This window comes from Saccopteryx bilineata, chromosome 1, assembly GCF_036850765.1.
Source record: "Saccopteryx bilineata isolate mSacBil1 chromosome 1, mSacBil1_pri_phased_curated, whole genome shotgun sequence".
Classification (NCBI taxonomy): domain Eukaryota; kingdom Metazoa; phylum Chordata; class Mammalia; order Chiroptera; family Emballonuridae; genus Saccopteryx; species Saccopteryx bilineata.
The window spans coordinates 264609558-264627585 of record NC_089490.1 but is presented as its reverse complement, the minus strand read 5'-3'; the positions used below and the strand labels follow the sequence as shown (position 1 = coordinate 264627585).

The following is an 18028-nucleotide window of genomic DNA, read 5'->3' as shown; positions in this document are numbered from 1 at the left end:
ATTTCCATAATGACCTGCCTGCTTGGGCTATAGAGCTTTCTCATTCTCTGTGATCGATTCTAGCTTTATTTGAAAATAGAATGGATGTTTGACATTCATAGATATAAAATGCATAGTTTTGACTATTCACAAGTGACCCTAAGGGTTCATCACATGGTAGTTAATAATTTTTTGCAAGGCATGAATTTGACTTTCTTGTCCTAAAACTGGCCTGTAGAAACAAGTCACGTAGCTTGTTTCTACTTACAGTGAAGTCTCCATTTTACCTTTCAGTTTGCCTTTAATGTACGATTGTATTTGTCAACACAGTACCTCAGTCCTGTAGTTTTCAGAGAAGTGGAAATTATTTGCCAAATTGTGGTATTAAATGGGTTAAAATTGAATTTAAGAATTGAGTTTATAAAAATTTTAGCACTGCAACTAGTTTGTAATAATTCCTTAATAAATGGTAGTTATTTGTGCCAGTTCAGGAATTCGGTGAGTTTTAAAGCCAACTGTTTTTGTGTATGCCCAGGTTTAGTGAATAGTACTTATATTAAAATTTTGCTTTGATTTGGATCTCCATGAATTATTAAACTGAAACTAGAATGTTAAATCTGCAAGTAAATTAGAGGGAGAACAATGGGTCTTTTATCACTTAACTACTTTTGTTTGATATACTTGAAAGGTGGTATATTTTATAATAATTCACATTATATTGCTATTATGAAAAATTACAACTTAAAAAAATATCCTTTAAGTATGTTTGCATAAATACACATACACAGAAATGAAATGAACTACATTATTCACATTGTTTTTCTTAGTGTACCTGAAAACCAGGATTATTTGTTTCTGCTAAACAACTTTCTCAGTATATTATAGTATATTATATACTGACATAATTGTTTTTGCTTTATAGTGAAGAGCTCAGAAAAGAAGCAAGACAGCTAAAGCGGGAACTCTTAGCAGCAAAACAAAAAAAAATAGAAAATGCAGCAAAACAAGCAGAAAGCAGAAGTGAAGGTAAGGGCATTTATTAGGCTATGTTTTTACTTGGTACTTTTCTTCTTCCCTCTCTTCCCTCTTCCTTCCTTCTTTCCTCCTCCTTTTCTCTTCCTTCCTTCTTGGGTGGAATTTTGCATTTTTAAAATACTTTCTTTAGACAGCCAATAAAATAAATTTCCACCTAAGACTTTTGTCTGAGAAGCAAATGCAATCAAATGTGATCATAACTATTGTTTCTAAATTTAAAAAAAAAATGTACTTAACATCAGGCAAAATTTATAATTTTATTTTTTAATGGGGTGACATCAATAAATCAGGATACATATATTCAAAGATAACAAGTCCAGGTTATCTTGTCATTCAATTATGTTGCATACCCACCACCCAAAGTCAGATTGTCCTCTGTCACCTTCTATCTTGTTTTCTTTGTGCCCCTCCCACCCCCTATCCCTCTCCCATTCCCCCCTCCCCCCCGTAACCACCACACTCTTATCAATGTCTCTTAGTTTCACTATTATGTCCCACCTACGTATGGAATAATACAGTTCCTGTTTTTTTCTGATATACTTATTTCGCTTCGTATCATGTTATCAAGATCCCACCATTTTGCTGTAAATGTTCCGATGTCATCATTTCTTATGGCTGAGTAGTATTCCATAGTGTATATGTGCCACATCTTCTTTATCCAGTCATCTATTGATGGGCTTTTTGGTTGTTTCCATGTCCTGGCCACTGTGAACAATGCTGCAATAAACATGGGGCTGCATGTGTCTTTACGTATCAATGTTTCACATCAGGCAAAATTTAGATGTTGCCATAGCACTTATCTAGAAGGGTACAGGGTGCAGAATGGAATTAATGTTTGTTTTTTGTATACATACCCTTTAAACCATCTAAGAAAAGTATTTAAGTTCTATGTTTGATACTTGTATAAACAGTTGTACATTCATTTGAGTAGTATTAAATATAGATTCCTGTTCATTTTTGAGTCTTATGTTTAGATACAGAAAATCTAAATATTGATAAAACTGAGCAAAAGTTGATCAAAATAATACCCTGATTTATGTACAGATTAAATATGTTCTTTATTTCACTATTATTTTTATAAAGCTAGAATTCCAAAAAAAAAGCTATTTCACTGAAGCTCTTTAGTTTAAAACAGTTTCAGTAATAAGGCATGTAATATGCAATTTCCAAATCTATTTTCTTTTTACAATCATAAATTCCATGGTGATTGTTTCTTGTAATTAAAAGCATTTTAAATATATGAGAGTAAGTCCTTTCAACTAGAAAGAAAATTTTTGTTCATTTTGAGCTAATAATTATTAGTACCACATATCTGGAGAACCATGCTGGATTAGGGGTGTGCTGTTAACCCTCAGAATTCATGATCTAGAAGGAGAGATAAAATTGAAAATTAGTAATTACTGTAATAGCGATGTATGGTTAGGGCCTTAATTAGACATAAACAGTGCTGTCTTTATCACTTTAAAAAATGTTTTTATTGATTGTACAGAGAGAGGAAGGAAGAGAGAGAGAGAGAGAGATTAATTTATTGTTCCATTTATGCATTCACTGGGTGATTCTTGTATGTGCCCTGACTGGGGATCAAACCCACAAGCTTGGCATATCGGGACATTCTCAAACCAACTGAGCTACCTGTCCGGGGCTATTTTCTGCTTTTGAAATATTGACTAAAAGTAAGTAAAGAAAGATTTGAGCTTTAAAGAATGATTTCTGAACATGAAGGAGAAGATTCTTATGGAACTCATTTTAATCTATTTATGCAACAATTAGCCATGTTAAAAATTTTTTTGCCATAATTAGAAGAATTATATTAACAACTACTTTTCTTAATTTAATTTTCTTTATATCATCCAAATACCTGGATATTCCCTAAATCTGAATGACAGTTAAAATTAGCTTCCAAATATTTTGGGTCATGGTTGCTATTATTTTTCTTCTAGTCTCAGAATGAGTTTTTTTATTTTTTGTTTGTTTGTTTTACTTTGAAATAAACAGGTTTACAGGAAGTCACAGAAATTATAGAGACTTCCCTTATACCTTTAATGTTAAGGTCTTGTGTAACCATAATACAGTGATCAAAACCAGGCAATTAGTGTTAATACAGTTTTCTAATATGTAGACCATATTAGAATTTCACCATTTTTCTCACTAATATCCTTTTCCTGTTATATGATTCCACTCAGAATTCCATACTGCATTTAGCTATCCTGTCTCCTTACTCTCCTTGATCTACAACAGTTCCTAAGTCTTTTTTTTTTTTCCCCGTTCATGACCGTGACACTTTGAAAAGTCCTTATTAGGTATTTTGTAGAATGTCTCACCTTGAAGTTGTCTGGTGTTTTCTTGTGATTAGATTGAGGTTATACATTTTTTTGGCAAGACTGCCACATAAGTGCTAGTTCTTCCCAGTGCATGAAATCAAAGCTAACAAGAATGTCTATTGTCTTTTTACTGGTGATATTACCATGATGACATAAAGTGATGTCTGCTGAGTTGCTACACTGTAAAATTATTATTATTTTTTAGATTGTAAGTATTTGAGGGAAGATACTTTGAGACTATATAAATAGTCTGTTTCTTTTCAAGCTTCCCCCACTAATTTTAGCCTCCATGAATGGATCTAGCCTATAGGCAACCGTTATTCACTGTGGTGTTGTAATGGTGCCTATTTCCCCGATTCTTATTACCTTTTTTTTTAATTTTATTGATTTTAGCCAGAGGAAGGGAGAGAGAAAGAGACAGACACAGAGAGACAGGAACAGTGGTCTGTTCCTGTACGTGCCCTGACCGGGGATCAAACTGGTGACCTCCATGCTTCAGGCCAATGCTCTAACCAATCAAGCTATCTGGCCAGGGCCTTACTACTTTTATTACTTGTAATTCTTCTGTAAGAAAAGCTCTCTTTTATTTATTTATTTATTTATTTATTTATTTATTTATTTATTTAGTGCCTCTTCCTGGTTGGCCTCTGTTCTTTCATCTTGCTCCCATTCTTTGAGTCCTTCCTTACTTTCTGGCTCAAGATCATCCAGGTTGATCTTGTATTTTGCCTTCTGAGCCCTTGGAATCAAGCACTTCTCAGAGGAACTGTTGCTTCTCTTGTTGGAGTTTGTATTTAGAAACCAAGATGTGAACACTAAGGTGTCCATTTATTTATTGATTCTAATATTCTTTAGATTATTACTAGGAGCAATATTGGACTGTCACTATCTTAGAATGCTTAACAAAATTCATTTTTAACTCCTATGATGCAGTGTGGATTACCTTTGTCTTAGGATTCTATTTTCTCTAAAGTTACTTTGCTCTTTTAAAATTGATAGTGATAAGAAATCTGATAAGGTGGTAAGAAATTATTTAGTGTACAAGATTTGTGAGTTTCAGTGAGCTCATATTTTATTTGATATTCACATATTTCTGTGCAGTTTTTAAGTCTAATAGTCCATCTTTCCCCAAGATGGAAAATGATACCATAAGCTATCTCACTGCATAGCATTGTGGAAACAAAGTAGAATTTCAGATATCCTTGAATGTATGTTAGAACTTAGCCGATCTTTCCAGCAGCCAATAGATATCCAAGATTGGAACTATAATATATAAACTCTGGGAGCAGATCCAAAGATTCTCATAAGCATTTATATAGTAAGATTATCACATAAATAGTCATTGGAAAGTGTTATTTGGCCATGGCTTTGTAAGTTCATGCATCAATTGAGCTGAATACCCTCCTAAACCTATTCAGGAAAGGTTTTTTGATTGGGTTTTATGGCTACATATCAGGCTTTAAAGCACTTCATTTTAGTCCAAGACTAAATTATCTGAGTATTATGGCAACTCTGGATGATTTGGTTTTTTGAACATGATATGCTATATCTAGCAATTTAATTAGCCAATAAACTTAGAAGTAGATAATCAATATTAAACAGAGCTTTGTGGCCCTGGCCAGTTGGCTCAGTGGTAGAACGTAGGCCCTGCAGGTGGAAGTCCCGGGTTCGATTCTTGACCAGGGCACTCAGGAGAAGCACCCATCTGCTTTTCCACCCTCCCTTCTCTCCTTTTCTTTGTCTCTCTCTTCCCCTCCTGCAGCCAAGGCTCTATTGGAGCAAAGTTGGCCCGGGCACTGAGATGGCCTCATGGCCTACATCTCATGTGCTAGAATGGCTCCGGCTGTAACAGAGCAACACCCCAGCTGGGCAGAGCATCGCCCACTAGCAGGCTTGCCAGGTGGATTCCAGTTGGGTGCATGCGGGAGTCTGTCTCTGCCTCCCTACTTCTCACTTCAACAAAATACAAAAATAAAAGAGCCTTGTGATCTGTAGTAAATTGTTGTATTATATAGACTTATCTTTCATATGAACTTTTATCTGGATACATATACCACATCTGTGACTATAAAGAGAATAAAAGTATATTAATTTTATTTTTAATAGTAATTTTATTTTTAATAGTAATTTTGACAATACTTGGTGGTCATTATATGTAACACTAATATTTATAAGAATGCTTTAGAGTATTGTATTTTCTCAAAAAATAAGCAGGAAAGTACTAAGACTCTTAATTCTAATTACTAGCAATGAAGTTATTTAAACCTTTGTGACTCAGTTTTCCTATAAAATGCTGTGCACCTCTCAGGTTTCTATAAGAAGTAAATTACAGCCTGACCAGGTCATGGTGCAGTGGATAGAGCATTGGACTCGGGCACAGAGGACCCAGGTTTGAAACCCCAAAGTCACTGGCTTGAGCACAGGCTCACCAGCTTGAGCACAGGGTTGCTGGCTTGAGCTGGGATCATAGACATGACCCCATGGTCACTGGCTTGAGCCCAAGGTTGCTGGCTTGAGCAAGGGGTCACTCGCTCTGCTGTAGTCCCCCACCCCAGTCAAGGCACATATGAGAAAGCAGTCATTGAACAACTAAGGTGCCGCAACGAAGAATTAATGCTTCTTATCTCTCTCTCTTCCTGTCTGTCCCTATCTGTCCCTCTCTCTGTCTCTTTCTCTGTCTCTGTCAAAAAAAATAAATTACATAATGAGAAAACTTTTAATAAATTTACACTGCTATATAAAAAAAATAGTTTTATATTTGGAAGAGAAAATGTATCTATTTGTGGTTCTATTTTGTTTTTTATTCAAATTCTACAAACTGAAAATATAAAATTTAATACTGTGTTAGTTACAGTTAAAGCCTGTAATTAGTATGACTGCATATAAGTATGACAAAATAAAATCTCAAAATAAACTTTTCTTTCTTGTATTGTTACAGTTGCATTTCTATAATCATATTTTTCTTAAAAGGGATGTGCATGTGGACTGTATACCATCTTAAGTAAAGCTTCCTGTAGTATTATTTCCTGATTTTATGAATTCATCTGGCAAGTCTAATACTTGCTCACCATTGACACCTCATTATAGAATTTAATGTATTATCCTAGGATTAAAAGCACTTGGGAAGAAACTCATAAAAACAAGAACGCTTTGTGTTCTAAAGTCCATGCATCAAAGTACCTAGCTCTGCCCTTCTTCAGTGAAGAGCAGTCTCCCACGTAGCCTGTGCTCTCTTACAGGCATAATCCTTTCTTCAGGGCTTCTGTTGTCTTAGGAAATCACCTTCGATTGGAAAGTAATATTCCTTTGGTTTTATAATCTTTACCCAATTTCGTGGACCAGATTTGTATAGCTAAATGGGAATTTATGTTCTAACCATAGTGTGATTCTAAATCTATTTTATCACTTAAGGCAAATTACTTTAAAATAAAGAACTATTTTTTTCTCTATATATAAATTTAAAGATAAATAAGGTCTGCTATTTCTATTTTTTATGTTTTACTGTATTTGCTTTTTATTGTTACTTCCATTATGACAAAATAAAATTATTTAAATTCACTTGAAAAAGAGATTGTTGCTTCTATGTTAATAAATACTTGGGGCTCTATACAATTGAACAATCCTAAAGGCATTGCCATGTGATATTACATGATTGTGGTTATAGGATCATGGGTATAGGCACATGTCCAAACTCATCAAACTGTACACATCCAAACATGTTCAGTTTTTTTGTATATCTGTTATGCCTCAACAAAGCTTCCCCCCAAAGGAATATTCATCTATAACCCTAACCCTCCTAAAATCTTTGCCTAATAAGAAAGCATACACCTAAAATTGAGTCACCATATTGATCTTTTTAACACCAATGGAGCTGAGAGAGTTTCCTGAAGGTAACATATAGTTAGATCACGTTTTGTCATTTATCCAGCTTCTCTGCCTTTTGATTGGTGGGTTCAGTCTATTTACATTTAGGGTGATTACTGATACATGAGGGTGTACTACGGCCATTTTATCATTTGTTTTCTGATTGTTCTATAGCAGGTGTTTTTCCCCCAAGTGTTTCTGTCTACTTTTATAGTTTTGTTTTTTTTATGTTTTTCTATTTACTTTTTGTTTATATTTTGTGTCTCTGCTCTAGATTTTTGTTTTATGGTTACTGTGAGTTTCATGTAAAACATCTCATATCCAAAATAGTCTTTTTTCTTCTGAGAGCATCTTATCTTTATTTACCTATACAAGTTTGTCCTTTTCTTCCTCCCATTTTAACTTTTTTGTTGCCATAAATTATTATTATTTTTTTTTAATTCTGTGAGAGGAGGGGAGGCACAACAGACTCCCACTTGTGGCCTGACCGGGATCCACCCAGCAAGCCCACTAGAGGGCAATGCTCGGCCCATCTAGGATGTTGTTTCTTTGCTCTGTTGTTCAGCAACTGAGCTCTTCTTAACATGTGAGATGGAGGCCATGGAGTTATCAGCGCCCAGGGCCAACTTGCTCCAATCAAACCATGGCTACAGGAGGAGAAAAGAGAGAGAGAGAAAGAGAGAGAGAGAGAAGCGAGAAGAGGGAGGGGTAGAGAAGCAGATGGGTACATCTCCTCTGTTTCCTGACCAGGAATCAAACCCAGGACATCCACACCCTGGGCCGACACTCTTATCACTGAGCCAACAGGTCAGGGTCCACATTATCCTTTTTTTTATGTTGTATGTTTATTACCAAATTAAAGTAGCTTCAATATTTAACATTCTAATCTGTAATAGAGTTGCAATTTTCTGATTCTGTTTATCATTTTAGCCAAAGTTTTATTACTTCTTGCTTCTTTATTTTCAGTAGAAGAGTTCCTTTCAACATTTCTTATAAGGCATGTATTGTGGTGAATATCCTTAGCTTGTGTTTGTCCAGGAAAGTCTTTATTTCTTCTTTGTATTTGAAGTGTAACTTTGTTGGTTAGATTATTCTTGGCTGACAGTTTTTAATCTTTCAGTATTTTGAATATGTCATTCAGCTCTATTCTGGCCTGTAGAATTTCCATTCAAAAATCTAAAAATAGCCTGATAGGGGTTCCTTTGTAGGTTACTATCATTTTCCCCATGGCTGCCTTTAGAATTCTTTCTTTATCATTGATTTTTTTTTTTTTACTTTTTTAATACAAATGTGTCTTAGGGATGATCTTTTTGCATTGAGATAATTAGGTGGTCTATTGGGTTTTTACTTGTATTTCCAGTCCCTTCCCCAGGTTTTGGAAGTTCTCATCTATTATTTATTTAAATAGTCTCTTCGTTCCCTTCTTCCTCCCTTCTCCTGGAGTTTCCATTATCTGTATGTTGCTCTTTCTTTCTTTCTTTCTTTCTTTCTTTTTTTTTTTTTTGTATTTTTCTGAAGCTAGAAACCGGGAGAGACAGACTCCCGCATGTGCCCGACCGGGATCCACCTGGCACGCCCACCAGGGGGCGTCGCTCTGCCGTGACCAGAGCCACTCTAGCGCCTGGGACAGAGGCCGAGGAGCCATTCCCAGCGCCCGGGCCATCTTTGCTCCAATGGAGCCTCGGCTGCGGGAGGGGAAGAGAGAGACAGAGAGGAAGGAGAGGGGGAGGGGTGGAGAAGCAGATGGGCGCTTCTCCTGTGTGCCCTGGCCGGGAATCAAACCCGGGACTTCTACACGCCAGGCCGACGCTCTACCACTGAACCAACCGGCCAGGGCCTGTATGTTGCTCTTTCTAATGAAGTCAGACAGTTCTTGTGGAGTTCTTTTGATTTTTTTAAAAAAACTTAGTTGTCATCCACCTGAATAATTTCTAGATTTCCATCCTCGAGCCTACTAATTCTCTCTTCCATATGGTCTGCTCTATTTCTAATGATTTCTTAATACAGTCCTCATCTCATTTATTGAATTCTTCAGCTCCAGAATTTGTTTGGTTCTTTTTTAGAGTTTCAATCTCTTTGGTAAAGTATCCCTTTTATTTATTTTTCTGTTTATTAACTTTATTCCTGAACTCATCGAATTACATTTCCTAGTTTTCTTGTATCTCACTGAGTTTCTTTATAACTCAGTCATTCAGATCAGAATCTTCTAGAATTTTGAGTTTGGTTTTTGGAGAATTATCACTTTATTTTTGTGATATCCTGTTACTGTGATTATTTATGGTGCTTGATGAGTTATTCCTCTGCTAGCACATTTGAAGTGGTGAATACTTTTCTTATTTAAGTTCAGCTTTGTTTTCATTTTAACAATTTAGAGAACTTTATTTTCCAGTAGGTGACACTTTCTATATAGCACAAGTTTTTGGTTTCTCTTACTTGAGTTGGCTCTGGTTATATTTGAGAGCCAGCACTCTCCATGTTCCACCACCTCTGCCAGAGGTATCATAGGTGCCCTCTTCATTGCCGCTTGTGCCTTCAGGGTCACTGGTGCCTTGCTGCTCCTGGTGTTACCATGGTTGTGGGTTTTGCCATGATCACTAGTGCCACCACCAGGGTTATAGTGATGGCATGTGCCCCTATTGTGTCCAGGGTTGTCTGGATCTCAGGCAACTCTGCTGTAGTGAAAAGATGGAACAGGTAACAGGACTGGGGAGAACCTGGCTTCCAACCTCTCCCATTGCTGCTGTCCAGTTCCCTATGGCCTCTGGTGCCATGGTGGCCAGGAGGCCAGAGTGTCATACACTGCTCCTGCTGCCAGGTTCTTGGGTGGTGCATTGCCATTGCGGCGGAGGGCTGGAGTCATGGATGCTGATGGTGATGCTGTCCTTTTTTTTTTTTGCTGGGGCTGTGGGAGGGGGTATGGAGTTATAGGCTCTCTCTCTACTGCTGCTACTGCACTCTCTAGGCTACAGGCTCAGTCACTATGACAGGGGAACCAGGATTGTGGGAACTGTCCCTGTCATTGTCCCAGTTCTGTCTTCTCTGTGCATTTCAGTCCACCAACATTCAGATGTACAGATGTGTAGATCTTTCTCAGGCATTCTAGTGTGTTGAGCAGAAGAATCTTTGTTGAGTAATAGATGTCCTACTAGTTGTATATTAGAGAGGAAAGACAGAGGAAGTGTCTCAGTCATGATGCTGACATCAATATCCCTATAAGAAAGCTTTTCTCTGCAATAAAAGTATACATAGGACCATGCATTTTCAATTTTTCCAGTAAAGCTGAAGATCTGATATTCCTATGTCATAAGGTTATTGTCAAATAATGGATATGATGATACCTCTATATAAGAAGAAAGCATTATCTAAATATGACCTCAAAATTTTTGTCATTGGTTTACCATCTATTTACTTTTGGAAAGCTTCAGATACTGTGTAAAAGAAGGCTTCAGTAAATGAAATAGAATGTCAAGGAGTAAAACCATTATTATAGTCATATAATTAGAGCTTTTTATAGTAGCATGAAATTTGACTCTAAAATTCAAGAGTTACATATCTTAGTTGAATACAGAGTCTGCAGTAGGCCCCAACACCCCAACTCAGGTAAACAAGAAATGTGGTGTTTTACTTTAGATACCAGCACTGTCAAAACTTGTCCCGTTTACAGCCTGGGAGTCTGTGTTATCCCACTGTAAATAAATCATCCAGGTCTGTGCACAGGGTTTTTGTGAGGGGTAATAAGTTGGTGATAGAGTTTGTTTCCTCCTTTGTTGGCTCTGTCAGATTCTTTAATAAACTATATAATCCTTTTTGTTAAATACATCTCTAGATACTCTCCAGGTTTCTTTAAGTTTCATCATATCAAAACTAGAAACAAACTGAATATAGTCCATAGAGATACAGGTTTGGACATATTCTTAATCAGCTTTCAGGAGATAAGGTGTCAGAGCTTCTTTTCAAAGCTTTAAGCACACAATACCTGCTCTATGAGTACTGCCGGAAATTGGAGGAGGAAGAGCAATCTGAGCTTGTAAATCAAGAAAGAATTTTAAAGCCTCTTCATGAAACACATCCCTGAGGAAGCTCTCAGATTGCGCTGGCCATTTCAGGTTTCTTCAATCTATCTCTTTAATGCTGGATTAAGTCAGACTAGGGCCCCTCGGGTTTGATAGGTTGTGAGAGTATATAATTTTTTTACTACTTTTCATCTATATAAACTTATAATGTTAAAGAAGCTTAATCTTGATTTTTATAAGAGACAGAAATCCCTCTGGAATGTTAGCTCTGTGTTGTGCCTTATACCTTGTAGAATTAATTCTTCTTTTTAAGCAAACTAAGCAAAAATCCTTATTTCAAATCAATTCACTTTTTTCAGGTACTCTTGAATCATCATTTTTTCTTGGAGGCCAGAAGTTTCAGACCTATTTCCTGTAGTCTACTTTTAATTCATGTACTAACTTTTAATGTTATTTACCCAGAAAAGTGATAGTACATATGCCCTGGACACATAGAAAGCCTCTTGGACCAGCCATCAGTAGTACTCTGTTTATTTCTTACTGTCAGCACAGTGCTAACAAATTGATTATCTGGATCTAAGTTCAAAACAGACTAAAGAGCAATAAAAGTGAGAGAGAGCACCCCTTAAAAGGGAACATTCATAAAATTTATGACTATATAACTTCTATATTTCAAGAATTAAAAAATAAATAAATGAACAAGCAAAAGAAAGGCAAGGGCAGGGACTGGCCTATGGATTCTCTCACCTACTATATTATTGGGCTAAAAAAGTGAGAGAGAAGAGCACAGCTAGGGACATTCTTTTTGGTAACAGCAAGAGGTGATAGCTAACCACTTTATACTACTGGGTAGGGAAACACAAGAACATAGAAGTGGAATATTATGGAATCATTTGTGGTAGATGATAACTCCATTATATTCTGAGAGCACATGTCAAATGCTCATCATAATGACCCTGATCCATTAAGAAAAGTTTAGATGGTATTTATGATTGTTTAATAAGGCAATGATTGATTCTAACCTACTTAGTAAAAAAAAATTTTTAATCATTTTAATCAATTAAAGATAAGAGTCTCTTATCTGAAATATTCAGTAATGTGGAACATCCTGTTCCCTGGAAGTCCTGGAAAAACAGATCTTCCTTTTGTAGTCGAGACCATCGGTCTCTTCAGGGAAATTTTACTATATACATGTTACTACGTTCATTTGCCAGAAAGCACACTCCTAACCACATATCTTTCAAAAATATAATTTTTAAATAATAAAAACTTTTAAAGGTATATGACAAGTGTAAAAATATACATATCTTCACAATTAGACAAATAATTTAATCTTTTGGTAAGGTGGATAAGAGATGAGCATCTCTATTTTGAGAGTCCATGAAATCCTTTGTTCTTTTTTTGGGCAGTCTATCTCAAACTTTCTCACTAGCCATCAAGAGCAAATCTTGCTGAAACTTATTTTAGAAATGTACAATATGGGCATAATTTTTATGTGCAATAAAAAATAAATTTAATCAATTCATATATTTTTATATTTCTTGAATTCTGTACCATCTTGCAGAACTTCAAAAGGTAGCTTAGGACTCAGCTCTAAGAACCCTTCACTGTCTTTATATAGTTTTTTAATAAGCATTCTTTCTGCCTGATGATTGATGTAATTCCAATGTAGGAAATTTAACACAGGCCTTTAGCTATATTTGTCATAACTTCAGTTTGTCTTATTATTAATATCAATTCCATTCCTAAGAAAAATATGTTTGTTAATTGATACAGGTAAGTATTAATTTTTGGCAATAACAGTTTAAAAAACTATATTATCTCTTCCAATTATAAAACTAAAATATGGCTTTTGCAAAAAATATCAAATAGAAAAGCATATAGATAGAAAGAAAGATAATCCTGTAATAATTCTGCCAAAGACAACTGTAGTTAACTTCATATTTATTTTTCTGGACTTTTTCATCATTATGCCAGAAATACACATGTGTAGTCTTTTTCATAATGTTATTTTATTATAATCTTGTTTGTAATATGCTTTTTAAAAAAACATTTCAAATGAAATTGGCCAATAACTTTTAATAGACAACTTGCTTTTAGAGGTATCTCTTCCTCTTAATTCTCTCATACCAGAATAAGATAGGGAATACAATGGATGTCAAGACTGCATGAATGTAGTTAAGAGATGAAAAATTTCTACCATTTTCAGCTCTAGGATTAGAAGACTGAGGGTACTGACACTCAGGGACTTATCCTCCATTGCTAATGGGAATTCTTTCTACCTCTCAGAAATTCAAGCAAAACAACAGACAAAAACCTGACTCTCATTGCCTGGTAGCCTGCTACCTCTTCACTTCTTAAGTGGCCACTGATAATCTGCAAGGAAGCATTATAAATTACCTTAGATATTTGAAGCCTAAAATAAAACAATTACCAATTTGGCCACTTTAGAAAGTAAAAGAGGTGAGGGGGGTGTGGGGGTGTGGGGGTGTGTGTGCACGCACACACACACACACATATGTTGTTTTCTTTATTTTGTTTGGTATTTAGATGTCTCTCAGCAGGGGGACTAATACCATCATTAAAAGTTTGATTACAACCAGCATTCCCATTTAGGAATGGAGTTAACTGTTCCAGACTGCTATCAAGACCTTATTTTAAGTATGATGTTTTTCTTTTATGTGACATTTTCTGAGGCTTTGCCAAAAATGACATCAAATATATAATTCAAGTGCTGAGTTTCTTCAACATTTTGCAGCACTTAATCAAATTTGAAAAAGCTATTTTTTTCACAACTTTATAGTCTAAACCTGTGAATATGTTGCATTAAAACTTTCTTTGAACAGTAATCTGTGTGGTATGAGATAGATTTTTTTGAAAAAATTCATACAATATGCTGACATTTTTTAATGGTTATATTTTCAAAATTCTTCACATCAACTTATAGCAAATGGTACAGATGTTGCTTTAGAATATTAGCAATTGTTTATGCAAAAAGCAGAAAAGCCCTAAATTATATTAATAGCTATATTAAAGAATTTGAAATGCCAGAAAGAACAAAGAAAATAATAAAGTTCTCAGAACTAACATGATGTCAAAATATTAAGAATCATTAAACATCTATTTTGAAGCACAAAAGTAGTTTATATTGATTTTTTAAATACCACACCAGAATTTAAGTTTATTTAAAGCATTATGTTGCCCTATGTTTAAAACGTGAAAGTAGGCTAGCTTTCAGAAATATCTTGTGCATGAGAAATTTTTATCTTGACTATGCTCTGTTTGCATTGCATGCTTCTGTACAGTCATCAGAGTTTCAGTTCCGAAAGGAGCATCCAATCCTACCCCTCCATTTTATGCATGGTAAACCAAAGGCCAGCCAATGAGGGGGCTTACCCAGAGTCACACAGATAGTAAGAGTAGAACGCAGGCCCCCTGGCTTCCAGTCTGGTGCTCTATCCACGGCTCCATTCTTCAGTTTGATCCAACCTTGAGTAGATCCAATCTGTGAAGTTTTCATTGGTATTTATTAAAATCCACTCTAATTTTGGTGAGAATAATTGATTCTAAAACCCCTTTAATAAACCTAGAGACCTTTAAAGAGCAAATTGTTATCATATATATTGTGCCTTTTCAAAAATTAAAGATATAATTTTGGAATGGGTCGCAAAAATTTAAATGTTATAGAAAATCAATTTCTGGCAACATCATAGACTAGGAGTCCAAACCGATCCTCCCCATGAAGACAACTAAAAATGTTGGATATAATATGAAAATATATTTTCCTATGTTTCTATGAACTTGTTAAAACAAAACAAGCAGTACTTAAACAGGGAATGAGTAAAGAAGTGAACTAGCAGAAGTAAGTGGAGCACCAGGTCTAGCTTTGACTCTAGTTTGCTGAACTGGGTGAACCGGAGCCTTGTTTTTTAAGGTTTCACAGAGAGGGAATATAAAACCTAAGGTCTTCCCAAGGTCAGGGGTGTCTAGTAGAAGACTATCCTAGATAGTTAGGGCCCAGAGAACCTTATCTTTAGTGTCAGGGAGATTAATCAGTCACCTCATTGTCATCAGAGAACTACAGGAAAACTATCTTGAATTATAGCACAGAGTATTTGGGGGCAAGAACATGTCCCAGGAACTGTAGCCACAGGCAGCCTTCCCATCAGTTTGGAGTCCCAATTTACCCTGCTTGGGTGGCCTCAATATTCTCCAGCCAAGAATTTATCTGGAAATGATCCTGGATCCATAGTGCCCCCAGAAGTCTGATACAAGCAAACATAAATCCTTTTAGGAGGAATAATTTGTCCTCAAAGTGCAAAACAAAATGGGTGGCTTTGACTGGAAACACACACACCCTGTGAGTTCATAGGGTATAGAGGTGGGTCCGAAAGGTAATGCAGTGCTTTGAGCAGCCTCTTAAGGAAAGGGGATAGAGAAGGGAGTCCAGAGCCTGGAAAGGTGATGTTTGTAACTCCCTCCCACTTTGGGTCTGGCTGGCTGCAGGCTTGTCTGCATTAGTACAGGTCAAGTGGAAATGGACAGGCCTGTATGGGCACAGCTTCAAATTTTCTTAATCCCTGAAATTGGATTAAGGTGATCCTAAATTGTTAGATCCAGGAACTGGCAGAAGTCAATATAATCATCAGTGGAGGAAAATAGGTGTTACTTTTTTTTTTTTTTTTACAAACAATTCAGCAAATGCATTATCTGGCATACAGTAAAAAATGCCAGGCACATAAAGAGACAAAATCAGTTGACTAAAACCCAGTAGAAACAAATGGAAACAGTCCTAAAGGGACTCAGATAGTGAAATGATCAGAAGCAGTCTTTAAAATAAATATTTTTACTTTGTTCTTGAAATTCAAAGACAAAGTATCCTTCTTAAGAAATTATAAAAGAAAAAAACAAATTAAATCCAAAGAAAGAAGGAAATAATAAGAAAAGAGCAAAATAACAGCATAATAGAAAACAGACATATGGTATAGAGATGACAAAGACAAGCACTACTCTTTTTAAAGGACTAAGTCACATCGGTAAATTCTTACTTAATGAAACTAAATAAGAAAAAAAGGTTAAATAATCATCAACAGCTTTTAAAAGGACAAATTACAGATCCTACTAAAACAAAAATACATTCAAGATGATATTGTAAAAACCTCATGCACCTAAAACAAGACTCATGCACCTTCCCAAGACTAATCTAGGAAGAAGTAGGATTCTGAAAATTACTCTTAGAGAAATCAAGTCCATAATTTAAGAGTTGTACAAATAACACCAATCTTACAGAAACTCTTTCAGAGCATAGAAAAAAGGAGCACTTTACTCTTCAATTTCTGAAGCCAGTATAACCTTGATAAGAAAACCTAGTAAAAACATTGCAATCTCCTTAAATTCTAAGCAAAATACTAGTATATCAAGTAAGCAGTATTTTCAATACATAATATTTATACATCCTGACGATTTGGAAATATTTCAAGAATGCAAGTTTGGTTTTGTATTCAAAAGCAACATATAATTTACCTCAGCATTAGAGTCAAGAGTAAAATTTCTTTATCATTTTAATAGGAGAAAGAGCATTTAATAAAATACAACAGTGTTCATGATTTTAGTAAAACATTCTAGCACACTGGAAATAGAACTGTACTGTTATAAAGGGTACCTTAAAAACACACAGCAGATATACAGAATGGTATGGTGATATCTGCTAAGTTTTACTGTATCAAAATTTAAAACATCTGTTCATCAAAAGACACCCTGAAGTGAATGAATAGGGGTCTATATTTACAACATATCCAGAGTATCTAAATAACTTATTATTAATTGATAAGAAAGATAACTCAAAGAAAAGTAGGCAACAAATTTTAATAACCACTTTGCAAAGAGAAATATCCAGTGTTCAATAATCCTAAGAAAATTTGTTCAACTTTATGTATACTCTGAAAAATATAAATTGAAACCAATACTAGACACCCTCCAGAAGAGTGAGAATATTGTTAGTGAGAATGTAGAACATTGGGAGTCATCCTCTGGTATTGGGAGTGTAAATTGATACAACCACTCCACAAAACAATAAACATTTATTGCCAGAATAAAAAATATACATACTCTGTGACCCACTGAGTACATCATCAGAAATGTATGGACATGTACAAGGATGTTCCTGATAGCATTATATAGAACAGCCAAAAACAAGAAGCAGCACAAACATCTATCAACAGTGGAATGGTTAAAAATTGTGGTCAAGTCATATAATAGAATACTATATACTAGTAAAAATGAATGACCTATAACTACACACAGCAACATGAATAAATCTCACAAATACAATGTCCAGCCAAAGAAGCTAGACACAAGAAATATGTGATTCCATTTATATAAAACAGAAAAAAACTAGCACAGTTAAGTATTGTTTAGTAACATGCTGAAGTGGTAAAATTATAAAGAAAGGATGTGATTCTCACAAAGGGCAGAGGAGTGATTGCTTCTGTGGGGAGGGCAAGACAAGGCAGTGGCCAGGCTGGGCAGTAGGAGCACTTCTGCAGGGCCAGCAGGGTTTGAGCTCCTGACTTGGGTGTCCACTTCGTGATAAATCATTGAGTTAGTTTTAAATCTACACTTTTCAGTATGTGTGTTACCTTTCACAAAAAATGCAAGATGAACAAACACATGCATGCAAAAAATTTTAAATTTCTATTCATTAGGTATTTTTATCCTTTTGGTTTCCAATTTTCTGTTATTCCTAGAATTTTTTCAGCAGCCTTTTCCTGTAAGTCCTAACCATTGTCACCAGGCTCAATTTAATGACAGCTACAA

At 35.4% G+C, this 18028-nt stretch overlaps 1 protein-coding gene across 2 annotated transcripts in view; it reads left to right on the top strand.

Annotated features, from left to right (window-relative positions):
- Positions 1 to 18028, top strand: part of CWC27 (CWC27 spliceosome associated cyclophilin) — a 215258-nt gene that overhangs the window by 119350 nt on the left and 77880 nt on the right. For both annotated transcript variants that reach the window (XM_066253591.1, XM_066253592.1), the window contains exon 11: positions 902 to 1005. In XM_066253591.1, coding sequence (XP_066109688.1) covers positions 902 to 1005 — 104 coding nt within the window. The remainder of the gene's footprint in view (positions 1 to 901; positions 1006 to 18028) is intronic.